A 23335-nucleotide genomic window follows, 5' to 3' on the forward strand; every position below is an offset into this window, starting at 1 on the left:
TGCTAATTAACCACTCCCCAAGAGCTGACCTATTTTGAATGTTAGTTTTATCATCATCTGTTCAGAGACAACATCTAAGTCAATCTAACAACAACTCAAGGTTGTAACTCAAGATCCAACAACTCAAGGAGGAACATTGCAAGAGTTCAGTGAATAACCAGCAAAACAAAACCAAACCAACAAACAAAAAAAAAGGCAAAAAGCCTCCTCATCCTCAGAACCATTTAAGAGTACTGGTAGTCACAAGCAAGCATCGCCTCCACTGACATTTCCATAACGTTGCAACCGTTTCCTTCCAGATGTCTTGAAGCATGTGCACTTAACATTCACAGCAAACCCGAGTATGTTAAGAGAATCTTTAATTTTTCCACTGGAAAAAGTATCTTAAATTTATACGTGCATGCTGTGGCCTTTAGGCTCCTTTGATTGACTGATAAATACTCACTTGTCTTTAATCTCTATCACTACTACATAATAGCTATACAATCATGCAGACAAAATGTTATATTTCTTTTTAAAGATCAGGACTTGAAGCCCTAAATAGGAAGAGTGATTTCAACTCAAAATAATGGAAAAAAATACCTTCAGTGGATACAGAACTAATACATAGTACTCCTGTAGCAAGCTCCATTCTTATTCCATAACAGCTGGGTTTTAGGTGTGGCTTTTTTGAGACAGCCATCAGAAAAACAGTGAATAGAAATAAAATTATTTATTGAGCCAATCCAAAACTGAAAACCCACCCACACTGAACCTGCTCTATAAAAAACATGCTTACAGTCAAACAGATACAGAAGCTTGGCAATGAATGTAGTAAACAGAGTGCAGGCTTTTGTTACTACTGTTTCACATATAGATACTAAATGTGCTGCATGAAAACAACTGTCAATTGTTGTTTCAGCAGTTCAGCTGTATGACTGAACTGAGACAGATATTAAGTGCCCTACATACATTTCCATGAACATAAATGTAAACAAAAGTATTCGGCCTCCATACAATGCCATATATCTGAAAGTGCTGGGGTTTGGAAATTTGTCCTGCATATTTCCAAAAGCAACTAGTTTACATTCGGTTTGATAGGATTAATAAAGTGTTTTGGAGGTTAACTCACTTTGGTCACGATCCCAAAGAAAAGTTTATGTTGAGTAGTTTCAACTATCCTCCTCATCATCACTAATAAGGTCTCTTTTTTCTACACAGGTCTCTCGTTCACGCAGGAAATCCTCACGAATGGCTTCAAGTTCAGTTAGTTCAAGACGTACTTTCTCCAGGTGATAGGTCCTTCGGTTCCTGATCTGACGTAATGGAAAAGGATTCAGGTCTCCAAAAGCAATACCAGTCAGTTTCCTGTAAGATTATACAACATAACACAATAATCATTCACATTTAGAATCTTTTAAAATCAGTTTTGTACCTCAGTAGCATCAGTATCTATCATGTGACTGACATCTCTATTTTCCTTCACGTACCTGACAGATCTCAGATGTTATCAGGATTGAAAACAAGTTCTATGAAGTACTCAGTTTTAGTTACTTCAAGTGGTAACATGTTCTGAAACGCTCACCAGTCCTCAAAGCCACCTGCAAACTCTATATACAACTATAACAGTTAAAGTTCCTGACAACACTGAATAGAAGACGTAAGCTTGGCTATTCGGATCTTCATTGGCTAGGTTGAATACACGGTACATCCAGATACCCGGTTATACACTGGAAAGCTCATTCAACCCCAGGACAGTCATCTCTCAGCTTATCCATGATAATGAAGTGGTGCAAGAGACCAGATAAAGCCTGGGATGGTACAGGTGAAAACAAGGATAGCACAAAATACGTTAAAGACAAACTGTGATACAGTGATAAAGCTCAGGACTTTTGCTGGATGGAGCAGAGATCTGAGCTAGTGGCAGCTCAAGCTAGTCAGATCACACAGCAAGGCACCAGAAGAGCTCTTCCAGAGACATGCTATGGTGTCCCATCATACAGTCACAATGAAAGTAGTCACTGATCTGCCTTATCAGTCCAAAGATACAGTTCATTATTTGATTACTGTTGATCTGCACCTAAACAAGTTCTTACTACTTACTGAAGGAAAAAGGGGAACTGGAGTTAAACTTAGTCTAGTTTCATTGTCTTAGTATTAGGTTTCAGCTGATAATTTATTTGGACAGTTTATTTAAGAGTAAGCTCTCCCTAGGTTTGTATTTTTGGGTAAGAAACAATCATTTCCTGCTATTTATGAACAGAGTATACTCCAACAGCCTCTCTACCTGCGTGCATATGGAAAACAATTATCACCTGTAAAAAAAAAACCACTAGGTAAATACACAGCCTATGATGTCCTATAACATGAAGTATGCTTATCTGCATTTTGGTATATACTTTTCTCCATTAGAGAGCTTAAACTTACAAATTATTTTGCACTGTTTCTAACTTATTGAGTATATTCATGAGTTCTATAAAAATAGTCTTTCGGAATTTCTCTTCTACAGGATGATTTTTTTGTCCGTATCAGTATCAGACATAATTCTACACATTTCTGTACTGTTTAAATTTTGATGTGGTAAAACTTGCACAAAAAAAAGGTAGAATAAGAGACAAGTTGGTTTGAATAATTTTACAGTATGATCACACAAATCAGTTCTGACATGGAAGTTAATATCCCCTAGGTGGCACTACACGCCACTACACCATCCTTGTAACTTTGACTTCTAAAATCCCATGAAAGCAAGGATTTACTTCATAACATATATTTGCACTATATACACTTTCGATGCACTCAATTCTGGCCTTACCTGAACAATGTTACAGATACTTTAAAGATATCTCAGCACCAGATATTTTATAGAGGAGAGAGAAATCATCACATGCTTTACATAACAGTAAGAAGAAAGGAAAAACAAATCTAAAGTTCTGACTCCTCCATCACATTTTCCAACTTTTAGTTATTCATGGTGCTGCTGGGATACATATTATTCATTTGATTATATGATATATTCTTAAAATATCCACAAATCTGAGTTTCTTTTTTTTTTTTTTTTAAAAAAAAAAAAAAGGTTTTATTTATTGTTTTGTTTTTAAAACAAAAAACAAACTTCCCAAAACCAAAAACATACTTTTCTGTCCCTTCCAGATTTGGAAGCACAGTCAGCATTTCGTCAGTCACAAATGGTTGAGTACAACAAGTGCTCAGCATTTTTCAAATCAAAGAGGGAATGCTAAAATACCAAGCACCATGCTACTCTCCCTCAAGAGTTTTCACAGACGTTTCAGCAGAGAAAGCAGCAGCTGTTACCAAGACTTTCACCATCTAAAGCAGGTGCAGAATATTCTCCCTGCATCAGTCCCAGCAATCCTTTTTAAGCTAAGAACGAGATTATTCAGTTTTACATTGTTCCAGTTAAAACTGCAAGTCAAGAATTAAGAATAGTAAATAGCTCTTAAAAGTAGGAGACAAAAATATAACCATAATTCTGTCTGGAATTTATTATGGTAAAAACAATGCCTTGGATTCCAATATATTATTTTATATTGAATTCAAAATCAGCAAGTCTTAGTATCTATGTAATTCTTTTTTCTTCCAGCATTAAACGTAACCCATCATGACCTCTTTTTCATTTCAATCTGCTGCTCTGCACTCCTAAAACCAGGAACTTAAAACATTATACCATCACTGATGAGAACCTTAGTTCCTAGGCAAGGACTGAGGAACAGAGGAGTATATAACTGGTATTTTATGTCTCCTTTAACGTTCTTAAAATCAGCGAGTTGCATGGCATTAACCTATATATTAGCAGTACGTAACAGATCTAATTCTAGCAGGACCCAGTTCACGCTTTTAATATTTGAGCCAAGATGTGCTTTTATTTACTATAAAGCATTTACAACTTAAGTTGTATCCACAATGCAGGGTGAGACTTTTTACTCATGGCTGAGCTTCTTAAATTTTACTACCATTATACAACTGCTAAACAATACCAACCTGGCTAAGTAATCAAAACCACCCCCTCAAAACAACTACAATTACCCATTCACTTCTGTTTTTGTCACCTCTCCTTTTATATATCATGAAACCTAATCATTCACAGTGTTTGAATATGATGCTAGATCAACTGTTCGTGAGAAGTGTTAGCAATTAGTTTCATCTCCAGTTGTTTTATATCAAAATTTAGGTTCAGATTAAAAACCACCAACCAGACAACCCCCCCCCAAAAAAAAAAAAAAAAGACAACTTCTCCCATGCCTCACCACAGGTCTTTCAAGTGCATGTGTGAATTACTCACCTAGCATCAAGTATAGTACGTGTGAAATACCGAAGGTACTTGAAAATGGACATCGAATCTTGTAGTTTTAGGATTTCTTCTTCTTTGTACTTAAAGAGTGCCAGGGCAAATCGGAATATTACCTGATAAACAAATATAATGTTTGATTCTTTGTATCAAACATTGATACATACGTTTTTATCAATGTTTGATACAAATTTAAGAATCAGCGCATTCTGCTTTTAGCTATTATATTATTATAGTATATACAATATATAAAATATTATACATATACTATATTATTATACTATATTACATATAGTATTACTTCTCCTACAGCTTGCATTTAAGCTATCTAATCATACCTCCGTATCTCCTGCCTGATCTATCCCTCATTTCCAAGAGCTGCCCAAAACATCTGTTACAGCCTGTAACCAATACAAGGCATTCTGCAGTTCAATCCAGGATACAATATTGGGTTTACAGTATATAAACTCTGAAGTTTTGATTTCATAATTCGAAGTTGTAAAGACTGCTGAATACACTACTAAATTACTGCAGAGATAAAATTAAGTCTTGCTTATTAGTTAACAAGTTGTTTTCCAGTGCCATTTTCCCAACATGTTGGGGGACTGATGCAGTAGGAGTTTGATACCAGCTTGTCAATAAACTTTGTCATGAGCTGGAAAAAGCATTACTTTGTTCTGAAAATGCTTCAGGAAGTTTTAAATTTGTCTGTGCAGAGCTGCCTTCACAAAATACCACTGCGTTAGAATGCTCAGATGAAGTTGACAAGAAATCTAACTACTAAGTGATTTTTGTCTATTTTATAGATCTCGTATTCTCTCCAACATCTGCTTTAATGCTTTTACTGGGTTCAAATTCAGTGATTTTCCTGCACTGATTTTTTCACTACAATTTCACAAGTATGAAACATTAAAGTTCTTACATCTCCATCCCCTTATTTTATGATAGAGAGTCATTATTAAGAATCATTGAATCCTTTTGATCCTTTGAATCCAGCCCAGAGAGTCATTATTGGCCAACTGTAAATTTAGATGTCTGCAGAAATAAAGCAAATAGTTGCTGCAGAGAAGTCATTAATACTTGGTTACGACTAATTTTTACATCTTTGCAATGCTTCTTTCTCCTCCTTAAGTTTTCTTCTTTATAACATTAGCTCCAATTTTCGTATAATTATTGTAAACTGATTGACAGCACTGCCTATAGCTTTATTTTTCAATTGTAAAAAAAATGGAGGTTATGCAAAGTTTAAGTGACAGGATTCCCATGAAACCAACTTCCTGCACCCTGAAACAGTTACACCACAGTATCTTGTTACCAGATAACAACTGAAAAACTCAGCTTATTCAGTTCACCTTTGGTCCCTCATATAGGAATGAGTCCCATATTTTAAAAAGGATGTCACTAACAACACTGTCCACAAATACCACAAGAAACCAGTTGAAAGTTATAAGAGTATAGTCGACTTTGTACTGTTCAAAATGAGCATGCAGTCGTGGAAGTTTCTCACTCATTAAATCTTTGAATACTCGCTGATCAACCTAAAAAGAAGACACATGATATTATTGATCCTATATTTTCCAACATACACATGGTTCAAAGTAGGACTGATTTTTCTAGAGCTCACTAGGAGTCCCAGGACTGTCAAGTCAACATTTCTATGCTATATGCACCCAACCCATACACCATTACTCCAAAGCACACCTCCCTTGCTGAAACAACCTTTTGCTTCATAATCCACCACATCTTAGAGGACTCCTCACACACAGACATTGTGTTCCTGCTACTGGTCACTTGTGCTGCATCAGTGCACAAGCACCAGAGTAAAGAACGAGCTGGGGAGAGATTTGGAGAAGGGAGAAAGCAGCACTGAAGAGTACTGCCTGGAAGCAGAGGAGCCCTAAGGTGTATACTGCTCACAATACTGCAGAATGCATTCCAACCCCTACTCCCCAAGACAGCCCACAGCCCATCCCACTCATTTTGAGGAAAGAAACAAGCAATCAGTTCCATCAACATTGTGAAACTAACAGTTAGATGAGGGGTTAAGAACTGGAGCTCCAAGCAGGTCATTGAACATTCACTTCAGCTCTATACTCAGAGTCCTTGTCCCTGGTGCCTGGAACTCACTTCCACCAGCTCATTACATACTCCCCACTCCCACCCCCAAAAGGCATACCAAACAGTTTTAGAACAAAGTTTCCAACTGGCTACAGTTTACAGGCCAGGCTTTATTTTGGCACGGCACGTACCTGAGATCCTAGCAGTGTTTTCGTATAATAATCACGAGGCATGAAAACTTCCACTATCGTTACTAGACACCAAAATGCATCTTCCTGTTCCAAATACAGAAGAGCAATTGCTACCAATCTGAAAATAGGGTTTATTTGGAGAAGAACATTATAATAAATGCCACAAAATGCATGAAGATGAATTACAATAGAGCCTTTGTTTCTGTTCAGCAGACATAAATGGATTAATAAGAGATAATGCAGCTTCAATTGAGGCAACGAGATGCCTTCTCAGACAATCCAAATATTTTTATTCAGTTCAGTAAGAAACATGCAGGCAAAAGCAAAGTGATTTGCTAGAACACACTTTTCTGGGAACTAAGGCAAACTATTTAGAAGTTTGCAAGTCTTAAACCTACTAAACCTACTACTCTGATTCCCAGACTTCTGTATTTCCTTACTGAAAGAAAGAAGATGGTTCCTGCATTTCACACACAATTGTTTTAAGTTTAGAAAAATAATTTCTAGCAAATTTACTTTACATCCACTACGCTAAAGCAATACTTTCATCTTCATATACCATGGTCTTTAGGAAAATACCTATAATATTTCAAAGACTTAACTTGTTCTAAGAATTTCCTAAAGTAGGAGGAAAAAAAGGATTCAAGAGCAGAATTCCTGGTTTTCCTGTTTCCAGTGAGGAGTATGAAAAAAAAAAAAAAAGAGGAATAGCTTTGTGTCATTGACAGCTGTTTGAATGTGAAAGGTTACCTCAACTTGTTTTATTTCTGTATGCAAGAGGATCTATGACATGCACTGCTTTTGACATTACACAGCTTAACTAGATTATCATGCTTTGAAAGCTTAAGAGAATCAAAGCATGGAAAAATATTTAACTTGCTTTTAACTTCTTTACGTATACTCAACTGCACAATTGTTTATTTCTCTTTTAGGTTCTCTTTTGTGAAATGTTAAGCAATTAAAAAAGAGGGGGGAAGCAGGTGCATCCATTGTTATGATCCATGAGTACTCTGCTTTTGAACAACATTTATATATAAATTAAGAAATCAGAGCGAAGTGACTAAAAACCACCATGATTTAACTTGAAAACAGTTCCTTTAATAAATAAAAGTTTAGTAAGCATTTGGGTAGGGAGAGTAGCTTTTTAAATGCTTGCCATGGGATCTTCTTTACTGTATCTGTACCCTTCTTCAGTGCACATTTCAAATGATACAGCTGCTCTAGTTCAAGTCTTCTACCCTATTCTGGTATATCAACTAGTACACAACCTATCATCTGTGGAATTACAACATGGGGACAACGACACGTTAGACTAACACGTCTCTTTCAGATAAGACCTTCCTTCACTACAGATCTCAAACTACCAGACCTACTTCAGCAAATGCCAATTGTAATGACATTATACTTCAAATTTTGCCTAGTCTTGTAGCACCAAAATAGTCCTTAATACGATTACTGCAACTTTGACTGAAGACATCCTGAAAGAAATGATGAAATTTGTGGCCTTAAGACACACATAAAAATAAGGTTTCAAGCATTTATTTCTGCTTATTTAAAAAAACATATAAAAAACCTGCTAACAAATTCTTGCACACAAAAGGATTCCCTAGAGTTGACATGAAGACCTTGCAAAACCTACATTTAAGTAGCCCATTTCCTACGAATTAATGCCAGTTCTAATTTTGCAGAGCTGCTTTTAGAAGTCTCATGATCCAAGTCTTCTGCTTTTTATTGTTTAAAAACATGGTAATTATCTACTTATTACAACATTATGAATTGCATACAACCCATGAGGAGAACTGCTGTCCAAAAGGCCGTTGCTATGTAAGTGTTTTGAAACTGCACATTGTTTCTTTCACTGCATAGTTATAACTTACAGTTAACAAAATCTTACCTGTTGAGCCCTTGGCAATAACCTATATCTGGATTTCTCCATGAAAATGCCAGCAGTACATTTCGCAGTTTTTGGATCCCTTCAGATGTTGGGGAAGAATAATGTTTGTTGTTTGGCAAAGTTCTCAAGAGATCCAATTCAATCTGTTTAGATGCAGGATTTTGTTTTTCTAGGGCATTCTGAAGCAAGGTCTGGAAGTACCCAGGAACCGTGCTGTCCTTGAATTTTTTAACATGGAGATTGACACACCATTTCCATATCTTGGAGCGATGTTCATGTGGAATCCCAGATCGAATAAGGTTCTTTAGTTCCACACAGCGCATCATCTCTCTATTCATTGTACTTGCAAGATAGTTTTCCCATTTTACCCCTGTGGAGATTTCCCGATTTTCACTGAGAGAAAGTGATCTCAGGTCCAAAGCTCGTGATTTTGCTACTAGTTTCTCTTCCTCATCATCTTCTGGGACTGTTTGGAAACCATATATATCATATTCACTGAAAGGACAGAAGGAAAAAAAAAAGTGATCCTAAAGATGTGTTCAGCAATCCTGAAAGTTCCCATCCTAAGGTTATTACCAATACCCCTCAGACTGCTCCCCATAGTTTTCAAGAAGTTCCAACTGAACTATATTCAGACATTTTTCTAAACTATGTATTTTATTTAATATTCTAAAATCACATTCAAAAAGACTTTGTGCCCATATACCAATATATACATCACTGCACAGATTAAGAGATTTATTTAAGAACAGGGTCAAGTCCAAATTAGTCCATCTCTTCAGTTGCTCACCTTCGGCAGCTATATAGCAACATTTGAGTTTAAATTCCATACTGTATTTCAAATAAAGTACTTCACTTATTTATATATCCAGAAGAATTTCCTCATTATACCATTACTCGTGACGGGAAATACATTAAAAACTCCAAGTCCTGCAAATATATATCCCCACCATCTGTTTTCCACTGTTAGAACCATGCCCAGTGGTCAAGATACCCACAACAAACTCCTGAGGTGTGATAGAATTCATCTGAGAGGTAGGTGCTGTGGCTGCCAATGATGGTACTTCCTTTATTACTAAAGATAAAGGTGTGTTCACAACATAATTTATACCCATATGTTTTATATATACACACGCTTTTTAATTGCATAAAATTACCTGACTGGGTATGGTTTGAAAAATGCTTGTTCTGGTTGTTCGCTGGTTTCTGCTTTCAAGGCATCTTCTAGTAACTGTGCAATAACCTCACGAGCAGGGCTCTGCTCCTCAGAACAAACAGGAGTTTTCATTTCTTGAAGCAAGATCAAGTATTTACTTTCTATCTGACAGAGTTTGGCTTCCAAGCTAGTATACTGCAGAAAACAACATACACTATTTAGGACACATCTTCAGACATTTAGTTTGTACTACACATCTCTTCAAATCTGATTCAATATTCTTCTATTCATTTCAGTTGCTTAAAGATACTTAATTCAAGAACTTTACTCCCCAGTTGCGTAGCACCAGGAAACATAAAGCAACTCTAACGTGGAAAATACACGCTATGCATACATTTTTATTACAATATAATAAATCTCTGCACACAAAATACTTGAGTAAGATACCTCAGATACTTGTCACTTTTTTACAGAATTCTTTAAAGGCAGAATAGTAGTCCACCTGTATTTCTACCATAGGTATCTTTATATGCAGAAAATCTGAGTAAACCTTGTTATTACATTGTATGAAGTACAACTCAATCATTTTGTGCTTCTAGAGAAATAGTTATACTCTATGCACATCTGAACCCCAAGAACTCATATGGAATTTTGAAGATATTAAGTAGTTAGGTAACTGCATTTAGCAGTTGTCAACAAACTTCCATGCCAGAAATACAGCCTCTAGATTTGGCAGCTGTGCACACCACCTCCCTAAAAAGAGAGGCACACCCCATGAAACTTAGCAACAGGTATCTTGCCTTAGCAACAAGTGTGTGTACATTATTTGCCCACGGCAGTGTAAATCTATCATTTACCTGCAACTTCTCTACACTCAAATTCATCCACACAGAAACACTTCCAAAGTTACATTTACCGTAAGTTAGTCATCCTTCATGCTCAAGAGGGGAAAGCCCTATTCTGTGACATGCCATTAAAATAAAACACTATCAAATCCTTTCATACACACCCTGTTTTTGGCATACTTTAAGCTACTGCAGTTTTAATGCTGAGCAAGTGATATATGCTTGCAGAAATACATGTACACATGCCTGTGTTCATAAATTATGAAATAATGCACTGAACAGTATTCTAAAATCTACCACATTTTTCAAGAATCTATTCAGATACATTGATCTGTAAAACTGTTTTTCAACTGACTCTATCAGGTCATACTTTTGAATTGTTCCAATTCTGTTACAGTTAAGTTCCTTGAATAGATTTACAAGTGAATTTTTGAAAACTGCATTAGACATAGCCAAAATGAAAACATGCTGTGTTAATCTGACCTTTGCCTGCCATTCTCTCTCTCTCACTTCTGCATTTCTTCGTAGAGCAGAAAGTTCCAAAATCTCCTTGTTTAAAAATTTGTTCTGGGTCTTATAACCCTGAAGATTGTCCTGTTAATAAAAGAAAACAAACTGGATTTTTAATAAATATATCTTACAGATTGCAAACACCTACCAGAGAAAGTATACTTCAGAACAGAGACCAAGCAGCTACTAACAGGTATCCTAATAGCTACTAAAATAACTAAGATCAAACCAAGTATTTTTAGTGTCCACTTAAGTCAAACACAGAGGCTAGATAGCTATGAGCACGGATGTATACAGGCTGGTGCTGTGCCTCACTTGCACGGTGCTATGCCTCAGCAGAAGGCAGTTGCTCACTGCTTGCAGGCATGAGGCAGGACCAGCCCTGTGAAGCTGCCCCTCACTGCACCTCGAGAAGATCAAAACATGCATGCTGAACATGCCAGAGGGGTTGTAGTGCTGCGCACCAGCCAGAAGCACATGCAGTACAAGAACTGGGAGCAAATTTGCGCCAGGGGAGTTTTAGGTTAGATGTTAGGAAGAACTTCTTTACCGAAAGGGTTGTTAGGCATTGGAACAGGCTGCCCAGGGAAGTGGTGGAGTCACCATCCCTGGAAGTCTTCAAAAGACGTTTAGATGTAGAGCTTAGGGATATGGTTTAGTGGGGACTGCTAACGTTAGGTCAGAGGTTGGACTCGATGATCTTGAGGTCTCTTCCAACCTAGAAATTCTGTGATTCTGTGAAATGACCCCTGGGTTTTTGTTACCCTACCTGTCCTCAGTCATGTCTGCATCCACACAAAAATATAAATCCTTACCAAAAGCTTCCTCACCAAATTCACTCGGCTCCAGGCTACAAATACTACTTCTGAAGGTTGAGGTTGTGAGATGAGGGACTCTCAACAACTACAACATCCCCACAATGAGCATCTGCAAGCTTTGTTCTCCTTTCTGCCCAGACTACTGATTTCTAGTTTCAATTTTATTTCCTAAAACTTCCAGGCTTACATACAAGAAATAAAGCTATGAACGTTTTAATATATTCTATGTGTCTCATATTCCAAATCGCTTGGAACTTCAATCAGTGTGGAATCAACATTTATCCAAAGGCAAGTAGGCGTGTTCAAAGCAAAGTGGGTAACTTCAGTAACTCCATAAGAACCTGCCACATTCACTGAGGTCAGTTAAAAGAATAACATGCATTGATAACATCTGGAGCATCATTAGTAATAGAGGTTCTTATATTCCTCTTTTCTTTTCTCCTTTACCATTCATTCTTTGTGTTTTTTGTTTCCTCACATTTGATATTACAGAAATAAAAAAGCAAGCATTTTGGTGGTATTCCTCCATGCTTATATTTTCTTACCCTTACTTTTTTCCTGTTCCTTTGATTACTTCTCACATCGCTCTTCCTCCACACCAAAGACTAAATTACCAACTGTATGAGATACTGTACTACAGCTGCACAGACCAGCTATAGAAGTCCTGTTTAAATTGTTCACACAACAGTTCAAAGTGTAGATTCCAAGGAGAGAAAGCCTCAGGTGATGAGTATCTTGGAGAAATGCTGAAGTTATCTCCCCAGAAAATAGAGCAGACTAGAAAGTAGTTTTTAAAGGCAGCAGAGATTTCCCTATCCATCAAGACAGAGACATTGCTCTTACTTTTAGTCTGTCCAGTTCCTGTAGTTCCTTATTAATACAGGTGGGCGTGGGAGAATTTACTGCGCCACTTTGGGATGATGCATTGTCCTCACATTCGCTGAGTTGATGAGACAGTTTCATTATCACTTCATCTTTAGCTTGAATAGTTTCCATCAACATACCCAGCCGCTCATTGAGTTCTCCAACTTTACATTTCAGATTCTTTACTTCCTGCTGCAGACTATCTTTTTCCAGATTTAACTTTTCAAGCTGGTTGTTGAGACCCAAAATCTGGTCGTCTTTTTGGTGCAACAGCTCTAATTTGTCTTTGGGAACCCCCTCACACAGACGGCTTGCAAAGTATTTATCATATTGGGAAGATCGGACTGTTTGCTGCAGAAGTCGCACAAGTTCCTGAGAATTTAAAAGAAAAAAGATTGAACTGAAAAAACAAAGCTGGAGAATTTATAGCTTAGAAATCTAATGTCAAACACAAGTAAGCTTTGGAATTATTATTTTATTTTTTGCATCTGAGTTTATTTATAACAAACTTACAATGGTGTTTAAGGAAAGAAGGAAACACTTCCAGGACGTGGTTTCTAACGAGTTAATACCTCACAATGATTGGTTTATGTGGATGGCTTAAGTATCTTTCCCTGAGCTAAGGACCTTGCCTGGAAAGGCTACAGCCAGTTCAGGAAGAACTGTTGACAGCTACAGCAAAGCACCTACTTGCAAGCTGAAAACCACTTACTTGTAAGAAGCCCTGTTCTAAGAAATGAGAAGGGCTTAAACGACAAAAAAAAAAAAAAAAAAAACAAAAAAAAAAAACAAGAATGTTACAGTACAGAGAAGTGAAAGATAACTAACTGCCCTCTTCCCTAACAAATGCAGAAAAGCTACTAAGGAGGAAAAAAAAAAAACACATTCTGCTTTGCTAAGAGAAAGTCTTTGCAGCCTTGTTTTGAAAAGCCTTGCTACAGAACCAATTAATTAACTGACTTGCCACAAAGAAGAAAAAGGAGTTTCTGTGGTCTTTGCACTAAACAATGAAGTCTCTGAACATTTTTTTTTTTTTAAGCAACAACAAATTTATCCAGTGATTCTTACCATTTTTGTCATCTATTTCCTCGTTAAAAAAAATTACCAGTATCCTTGTCCATGGGAATGCACAAACCCTGAACCATTACAACACTATAATACTTATTTTACTTGCATGAAAGATGCCTAAAGGTATACACACACAAAAGCAGCTGATTTTTAAGGCAGTTACACTGAAAGTAAACCCCTGCTTGCATCCTTGCTGGGATAAGATCCTACTACAACTTTCAGAAACTTAAGTTTTCTGTGAACAAGATCTGGGCTGAGTCTTGAACTGCTCCTGAATGAGAATACCAGCTAATATCCAGCAAAGTTTGTTACATGCAAAGTTAAAGAATGAAATTTTAAAATAGAATATATACTGCTAAAGCAGACTCTACCTTTTCTATTACCAGAAGCTCTCCAAAAGCTGAAGCGTAAAAGCTATATAACAATAAGATATTCCAGATCAACATAGTACATAAGGAAGAACAGCAGACTGCTGACAGGCACCTCTCATTAATATACGTTATTACCTCTCCTGTTTCCCGTTTTTGGTTAATGGTCTAATGCTGTGGAACCACAGGAGGGGTAAGTTCAAGCCTAGAAGTATCTCCAACACCTATCAGTGAAACTAGGACTTCAATCGTTTTTTAAATAATTCTGACACTCATTAATACAAGGACAAAAATAGGAATTTGTTTATGAAATTTCTAAAGCTTGAGTTGAATAAACACTGGAAATTTACAAAAACGTGGAAAGTCTTAGACATGCCTAGAATGAACCACTGATTTTGGGAGTGTTGCAAAGCTCTAACAGATTAGGTTTTGTTTCCCCAAAACAACAAAGAGTAAACTGTAAAGACCTGGGTCTACAGAGTCAAATATCAAGCTACAGTCTTTAGAGGGGTCTGTGAAGGATCATTTGTTGAGGAAAAGCTTGAGAAACTAGATTTTCTTCCTTCCTCCATTGTGATTTGACGGTGTTACTATCTTAACACTACTGGACTGAACTGCTAATTACTAAATAGCTGGATGATTTCATGGGCACAGTTCTGTGATATTCAAGTGTTCTATTTATCAAAAATAACAGCACCCAGACTGGTAACTTACATGTCAATTGACATTCAGTTATCAGAGAAACCTACTCAACAGGGACATATGTGATAGATGACCTTGCTGGTAAACAGCAACTACACAGTAGGTTATCAATTACAGTCTACTCTCTAAAAATAGATTAAAATACAAGATCTGTCTAGTCACTCACATTGCCAAGGAAAACATCCTAATTGTACCTTGCCATCATTTATCACAGTTCTAAATCCAGCCCAGTATCAAGAGTGAGAATATATCAAGCTACTTGAGACGTACGTATTCTTTTTCTTCTTATGAGGACAGAAGGAACTGAAACACAATGTTCCATTAGAGCACAGTGAGATTTCACACAAAACCTGTCTGAGAAGCACAAATGTACTCCTTGGAAAGAACACCTAAAATGTTTAAAGGCATTCATTTCTTTGTTTTCCCTTTGATCATCTTGCATACTGGAAAACACAAATAGCAAACCTAGCAGCACCAAGCATGACCTAAACTCTGTTTCTTCTTAAAATGAGGAGAAATTCCTTCAGGTAAAAACCAAGTTATTTAATAAATCTGAGCAAGCAGGGGGCATACAAGCATGAACACCGTATGAGGGCAATACTAAATGTACAGATTTATGCTTAGGGTCTATGATTCACAAAATCTTTTTGTGCTGATACACTGTGATGCAATAGGAGTGGGAAGGTGTCAGTTACCATTCCGCCACTCTCCTCTTCTGCAGCAAAGGAAACAACAAAAACAAAACAAAAAAGAAAAACTTGAAAGGAGGAGTTCCTCGGGAATTACAGGTACTAATCAGAGCTGTTTTTCTTCTGCGTTATCTGTGAAGATCTTTGCAGACACTGAGAAAGCTAGCTTCAAAGAGTAAGATACACATATAAGAAGTCCTTGGTTCAAGACTTGTTATAAATAAAGGTTCATTTCATACCATTATTTTCTACCAACAATGAGCTCTTAATATAGTTAGGTATCTGTAAGGGGTAAACAATTACCTGCCACATCTATTTGCATTTATGCACTTTGCCTGAAGGCTTAGTTACCTTTTGGCTCAGAAGATCTTTCTTCAGCTTTTCCAGTTCTTCTTGCTGGCTTTGATACTTCAGTTGCAGTTCAGAGACTAGTTTGTTGCCATTACCAGAACACCACTCAGTTGGAGAGGAGTCGCTGCTGTTCCGGTTTTTGCTTGATCCAATCATGTCTTTTAAAGGGCGTCTCGGTTTTTGTGGAATGCGGCCAAAATCAAATGGAAAAGCTGAACTAGTCAGACCTACATAAAATGTAGTTTAATTAACAGGTATTTCAAAGCATTCAAATTTCCTTTAAAAATATACTTATTAGACTCTTTGGAACATTTAAACAGCTCGATACTCTCAAACACATCACAAACAAGTAAATTTAAAAAGAGTTAACAGAGCTCTGGATGTGATGTGTGAATAAATGATAAATTTTAACTAATTTCCCAGAGATACTGGTATCACAATGCACTATAATAAAGGAGGAAGGGCAAGAGCTCCTCTTCCTTCCTCCCATTTCTACCTTTACTTCCTTCTGCCAAGTTTTTCCTCTTTTCTTCCAGGGCCATAGAGTCCTCCAAGTCTTTTGGGGTTGGATCCAGCAATTCCCACTCTTCACTGGTATAAAATATGCTCTTGCGATTTTCGTTATTCCCTTTTCTTAAAGATGACATTGAATTTCTGTGAAAAGCACAGCAGAAAAAGAGACCGACATTTGTCCATTTTGTATTCATTTTATCATTATTTTTTTTTAAGACAACCACTGTAGCTGAAACAATGCAAACAAAAACATAAGCTAAAAACACAAACATAACCAAAACCAAACAAAAGCTCGAAGGAAATAAAGCATATCCCATTAAACAAGACCAGCTATCAACTACTGGATGTTTCAAAACAGAAGAATTCTTTCACTTCAACAATAAATAAATATTTTAGTAGACCCCCATGGTCTTTTCTATCATCCTCTGTTTTATCCTTGTTTTGGCAAGGAAAAAGAGAAAGATTTAAAAGCAGCATCTCTTTATTGATCGGTTATTTTAGCTCTAAATTTTAGGATAATCACCAAGCATTAAACAGAATAGCATGCAGACAAAACACACACGTTATAGCATCACATTCTGGATTAACATCAAACTTGGGATCATCCAAGGGACCTGCTGTAGCTGCTGCTGATTGACTCCTTAGCAGTTTTTCCTTCCTGAGGTGTAATGTTGCCAATTACCTACATGAACATTTCAGAGGCAACCTCTAAATTCCAAACAGATAATTCTACAAGAGAGCAATATACTTCACAAACAAGATATGATTCCCCTACCCAGCTTCCCCAGCACAACAATCATGCTGCCAAAAATGTTCAAGTCCACACTTGTGTATGATCCAAAGTCTGAATATTAATGTAGCTCAGTATTGTCAAGTCTTTTTGTTCGATTACAGGGAATTCCACACCAATCCACATAAACCAGCTTAGTGTTTTAGATAAAAGTAGAAAAGAAATACATTTAGTATCAGCATTTCCTACATAGTCTTCGCAGATGGAAGCCCACAGAGACACTTTCACTCAGTCAGCCCCATTCTCTCTTCTTACTCTGCAAACTGTAAACAGAAAGCAAGCCATATGACACCTTCACGATTATTTAGTGATCCAATCCAGTCTTTGATCAGATGTCAAATATCTTGTCAGGCTGAAAAGGCCTGATCATAGTCTAATCATTCATTATGCTGTGCAAGTTTCCTATACTGATTAACAATCAGTATATACTGATTCCTATACTGGTTAACTGATTAACAATCAAGTGCAACTCAAAAATATTCCTAAATGTTATTAATAAGACTATTTTAACAATCAATTTGCAAGTGTGACAGAGATCAAGTTGTGCAACACCTTTAATTTCCTTCCAGTCTTTTCAGTAAGGTCACCACTTCAGTTGGGAGGAAGAAGCTCCATTTTAATGTTCAGAGCAAATAGATCAAATTAGATGATGATCAGTGCATTTCCTAGGCCACCCAAAGTTATCATCAGCTGGTATCTCTACAGCTATTCTCTGAAGAGTGGCTCATTTCTTAGAATGTACTCCCCAGCTGCCTTTTCTGGCCGTGGTCAACATCAGTATTTAAAGGCTGTCCAAACACCACCTTTTGAAGCTTCACAACTCACAAGATACAAGAAGTCAAATTACTCCTAGAAAACTTTTTAAAATGCTGTTAGGCCCATGAATAATCACAGTTGATGCTGATTTTTGTAAAGCTCTTGCACAGAATTGTTATGTGCACTTTACTATGACAGCTTCATTGCTTTCTATTAGATTATAAGAAAATTTGAAAAAACAAAAACAAAACCATTCATTTTCCTAAGCGAAGTATAACAAGTATAACAGAAACTAAGATCTGAACATATGATCTACTGATTCCTTATTTTTAATTTTTTTTATTATAAGTCTTATTTTATGTAACTTGACGTTACCCTTGTCCAGTATACTTTCATGTGTGTTCTATACAATCAAGAGATGCAAGAAGGTGACAGCACTGAGACAAAAAAAACTCAGGCTTGAACACCATCAGTGCTTGAAGATAGATTTTAAAGAAATAGAAAATCATGTTTTCAGCTTTAGCTACTGTAAGCATACATACAGCTTATCTCAAAGACCCATTTTTCACTTTCTTCCACCTTAACTCACCACTGCTCCTTAGGATGTAAACGCAGTTGTTATAGGAACACATTCTCTGGCAAAAACACCATAAATGTGTTCAAGAGCAAAGCTAAGTCCATGACTAAGACATTATGGGTACTTGAATACATCCTCCAGTAATGTGGAAAATTCTCTGAAGTTTTAGAGACACCTTGACTGATTCTCTAATACTGGGGTTAAAACTAGTCACAATCCAACAGGATATTAGATAGTGCACACATCTTCTAGAGGTGATTAATTCTCAAGTTTAGTAACTCCCTTTCTCCACTATGAAAACATTAACAACCTTGCCCTACATGGAGGTTTAATACAACTAACCAGACCTCTTGCGGCACACACATGAATGATCATCAGTCCAGTAAAAGATCACTTGTCAATCTGAAAGTGACAATTGAGATCATATATGCAGCCTAATTCCTTGCACATGTTAACGTATAAAACCTACATAATCCATGCTTTTTCACATGAATGCCATTTAAAATGGCTTAAGCATAAACTAAAGCTGTGCAAGGAGAAATGCTGTTGCCTGAGGGACACTTGCACTATTACTGAACAGTCATGCTTATTAATTGGGCATCGTTCATTGTAGGACTGAATGAGGGAAAGATTTGGGGATTGGAAGCATGTAACTATGCTTACTTAAACACTTAACACAGACAAAGCTCAAATTAAGGTTATAAATGCCCTAGCCCTCTCTGGAGCAGCTGTTAACAGCCATTAGAAGGAATTGCCTGTAATCAATCCTTCAGAGAAGAAAATCCCTCTTTCTTGTGAAAACAGCATAGATTAGATGACTGCTACAGTTTAAAATCTCAAAGCAAATTTATCTTACTAGATACAGGAACTGAAGTGCTTGTGACCTGCTAGCTCAAAACAGGCAGGGGTAATGCCAGTCCATAGCTTTAAAAGCAAGTTCCTGCAAGGGTTCTGCTAAGGCGAACACATCTGTCAAGAGGTTTTGGCATGTTACTGTACAACTAACTAGCTTCTGACAAGGTTATCACTCTTGTCTCAGGGACAAAAGACGTGGCTAAAGACAGTGTGCAACTGTCCACATATACACTTCAGATTTTCACTGCTGGCTCAGTAAATCCTCTGCAAAATGACTTTTGAAAAGTTCAGGAGAGTATGTTTGAGCATAATGAACAATCCTGACAGTAACACCATTTCACACTGTTATCAGTTTGCAAGGAGGAATGCCTGCTTTAAAATTTAGAGGGGACACTAGAGCACACCATGTAAAAAAATCCGTAACTTCATTTTTTTAAAAAACAAAACCTGTTAGTAGATATTATCTTATTTTTTTCCAGGAACATTTTCAGAAATGAACCACTGCAGCTGAACATCTCCAGAAAGAGTGAAATAGAGGAAGGAGACATTCACCCTACAAGAGCATCAGAGCATGCAATTTTCTTTCTTACATATTGGCAGAGATCTGCACAGACTCCAAACCATTAGGATTACAGCTACGCACAAAAGAGCCAGCAATGTTATACTAGAATAGCTGCTGGACCACCAGAAATAACTCTCTCCCACCAATAGGGCCTCCCAAACCCTAGCTCAACTACCAGCCTTTCTGCCCTGTTTAAGGGAAAAAATAGAACACACAAACCAGGCAACAGTGAGAGGCTTACCCTGACACTGCCCTTCTATCTAGACTTCCCCAAAGCACATCATCTGCAATTCAGAAAAAAAAAAAATCAAGAAGGAAGTTTTAAAACACGAGCAACATTCCTGTGCATATACAGCCGTTAAAAAAAAAAAAAAAAAAAAAAAGCCAAGTAGCATACTTTGTGACCTCTCAGATCTGTGCTTAACAGGAAGGCTTTAAAAGGGATGTTTAACTCAGCATGGCACTGCTGTTGAAACCAAACAACATTTTATTCACAGCTGAAGAGGGATGTGGTCTAGTTACCCAAGCCACAGCTCTGCTCTGTGAACTGCTCTGTAATAGTACTGCAATATCCTTCAAATAGAAGCGGAAGATTCATCTATGCTGGCAAAGTAAAATAGAAAAAAAAATCAGAAGGAAACCGTAAACAGGAGAGCTGAAAAAGAATATTGCTGCTTTCCTTAAAACAAAAAATACTTAAGAGTAAACTCAGTAAGAGTGAGGGGACAGGCTGTGGGTTTGCTGTTGTTCAGAACGGGTCTACCACATTTTTGCTCAGGAATTCAAACTACATGTATTTCAAATCTGTAGGATTCGAGTAGGAAACTGTCTCTGCCAGCAGTTATCATTCCCCCATGTCACCAACTTACTTGATTTCAGTGCTCCATTGTTTAAGTGAGAAATTGATGGCACTTGGTTGGACTGGCGCAGGCTGGGAAGCTGCTTGTTCCCCCACCAGCTCTGTAGGAGAAGTCTCCACAGCTAGAATAGTTCTAGCTCTCTCTGCTGAAGCATTTTGGCTTAGGATACTCAAATCTATTCCAAAAAAAAAAAAAAAAAAAAAAAAAAACTTTCAGTGAGTAAAAGAGCAGCTGTTATATAAAGCAATGTATTACTAAGTCTGTTAGTAATGTAGTCAGGATTTTATCTTAAATTGTATCTTAACTTTATAAAATACTCTGTTCAACTTTTAAAAAGGCACCTTCTCAGCAAGCTCTCAATGCAGCCACACACTTCTGATAACAGGACTTGTGTTAATGCTCTCGCAGTGTTATTTCATGACCAACTCATAACCTCAACTAGTCAATATTGACTCATCTAGTTTAAGCAGCTGTGAAGCCATACAAATTAAGGTGGATTCATTATATTAACCCATAAAGCCCCTTGTAAAACAAGCTCAGGTCTATCAGAACTCCTAAGTCAGGAACAGCATCACCACAGCACTGTTATACTACGCAATCCATACCCCCTGCTCCTGACCCCGGCAATATGTTTAGTGCAACCAGCAATAAGGCACATACCTAAAATATATAAGTGGGCTGCTAACATATACCCCAGCCGTACTAAAGCTACACCACTCAGATGAAAATTCTGCAGTTCGAAAAGAAACTCATGTGCCATGGAAAGGAGTAGTATATTATTAGTAACAAAAAAATTAATATTTTCGGCAATTCAGTATAAAATCTACTTGCATTTAACCTGCCATGTTTCACTGAGCATCATCTCAAAAGCAAGCATATGCATAAAATGAGATGAGCTTAAGATTCAGTTCCCTCTGAGCACGCTTCAGGTATGCAATGGTTATATTATTTCTCAGCTGCTATAACAGAATACATTTTGGCACAAAACAAACATACATTGGCCCTAGCATGAAACTCTGTAGCATCTTCCCCTTCATCCTTTTCAGCCTCCTGTGCATTTTTGTTTTGTGTCTTTTTTTTTTTTTTGGTTGGTTATTTGTTTTTTGTTGTTGTTGTTTTGCTTTTTTGGTGCTTCAGGCTCACTGTTATCCTAACACAAGTATCCTACACAGGTACATGCTCTGGAAGAAAGAATGTGTCATTACAACTCACTATGAAAGCAAAACATGCAACAAAAAAGAAGAAAATAATTGCCTTTCTGTAATAACTCCTCTAATCTCCTTATTTAATGAATACAGATAGTGAAGGTGTTTCAATGTTGATTAAGAAAATGTTCTTATCTGAGCACTGATTCTGTCTATTAACTTGAAAGAAAGAAAAACAGCAATCCCATAATATAAGCATAGTATCACCAGAGGGGAATAAAGAACTGAAATCCAAAACCACATTGCATTTCTGCAATGTTTCTTTGCTGACGCGTACAAAAACAACTTAATCTATCACTAGCATAATAAATTGTATACGACAAAATGAATGCAATAGAGCCCAAACAGGTAGCTAGCTTATTTGCTGTCTTGTGATTTCCTCTTCTAAAAGCCACATAACATAACTAACTGAAAGAACTTGACTAGTCTTCAGTCATCCTCAAATAAAATATAAGCAATCTGACATTAAGCATTCAGGAGCTGGACTCAATGGTCCTTGTGGGTCCCTTCCAACTCAGGATGTTCTGTGATCTACAGATAGTTTAACACACACAGTGGTTCTGCTCTGTAACATGAGCTGGTAAAAAAAAAAAAAATAAAAAAAATTTGGAAAAATATCAACTGAGTTCTTGAACTGTACCACTGAAAGTCTGCTGAAATGGGAGTAGAGAAAAGTGAGCCTTCCACAGAGGAAAGAATCCATCAGTCAAGGTGACCCAGAATATGAAGCCGTTGTTCAACAGCTTAAGTGGGTAAGGCAGCTTGAGAAAGCACACCTGCTCTTCCATACTGCCAAAAACATTTACGCAGCAAGGAAAAAAAATGAAAAAAGGAGTTAGTTTTTGAAAGATGGATCTTACTGCATCTGTTATGGCTTAGACAAAGGAACTTTCTTGCCAACAAGGACATACAGAGAAGGCCAAGGAGAAAATACCCACCCAAAAGCCCCATTTGTGCATTGCATAATGCACAGGAACTCCTTATGGGACAACTTATTAAATAATTAGCTGATATTACTCATGCCCATACCTCCTGCACTGAGCAGTGGTAAGGTCATATTTTAATAATCTTGCTTATTGTTGAACCTCTCAAAACTTTTTTTTTTTTTTTTTTTTTTTTAAGAATAACTATAGCTGAAAGACAAATGAAAACTCAGTTATCTGTGTTTGGGAGGTAAGATTAATACTGTAATATCTGCACTTCAAAACTCTCTTTCAGGTTTTAAAGGAGAAATTAATAAATTGGAGTCTTTCTTTGCAGAAGAGCCTGTAACAGGCTATATAATATATCCTGTTTTGAGATTCCAGGGTTCAAAAGCAGTTCAGAAAAATAAAAATTAACATCAAACTTCCCCATGTGCACCTGGGGTGTAGCTCTGCTAAATGGTATACCTCCTACAAAGCAACTAAATCCTTTCT

General features: G+C 37.0%; 1 protein-coding gene across 2 annotated transcripts in view; it reads right to left on the reverse strand.

The window, feature by feature from the left end:
- Positions 1-23335, reverse strand: part of TBC1D2B (TBC1 domain family member 2B) — a 39613-nt gene that overhangs the window by 5933 nt on the left and 10345 nt on the right. The window contains exons 3-13 of one of the 2 annotated variants that reach the window (XM_084293096.1): positions 20722-20887; positions 16296-16453; positions 15800-16026; positions 12601-12993; positions 10913-11023; positions 9586-9779; positions 8429-8923; positions 6535-6652; positions 5638-5823; positions 4280-4401; positions 1112-1347 (exon numbers count right to left, since the gene is read on the reverse strand). In XM_084293096.1, the coding sequence (XP_084149222.1) occupies positions 1152-1347; positions 4280-4401; positions 5638-5823; positions 6535-6652; positions 8429-8923; positions 9586-9779; positions 10913-11023; positions 12601-12993; positions 15800-16026; positions 16296-16453; positions 20722-20887 (2366 nt within the window). In that variant the 3' untranslated portion in view covers positions 1112-1151. Of the gene's footprint in view, positions 1-805; positions 1348-4279; positions 4402-5637; positions 5824-6534; positions 6653-8428; positions 8924-9585; positions 9780-10912; positions 11024-12600; positions 12994-15799; positions 16027-16295; positions 16454-20721; positions 20888-23335 lie in introns of those variants that run through there. The other variant, XM_084293095.1, reaches the window with a different exon arrangement.

This window comes from Netta rufina, assembly GCF_964035555.1.
Source record: "Netta rufina genome assembly, chromosome: 11".
Taxonomy (NCBI): Eukaryota; Metazoa; Chordata; class Aves; order Anseriformes; family Anatidae; genus Netta; species Netta rufina.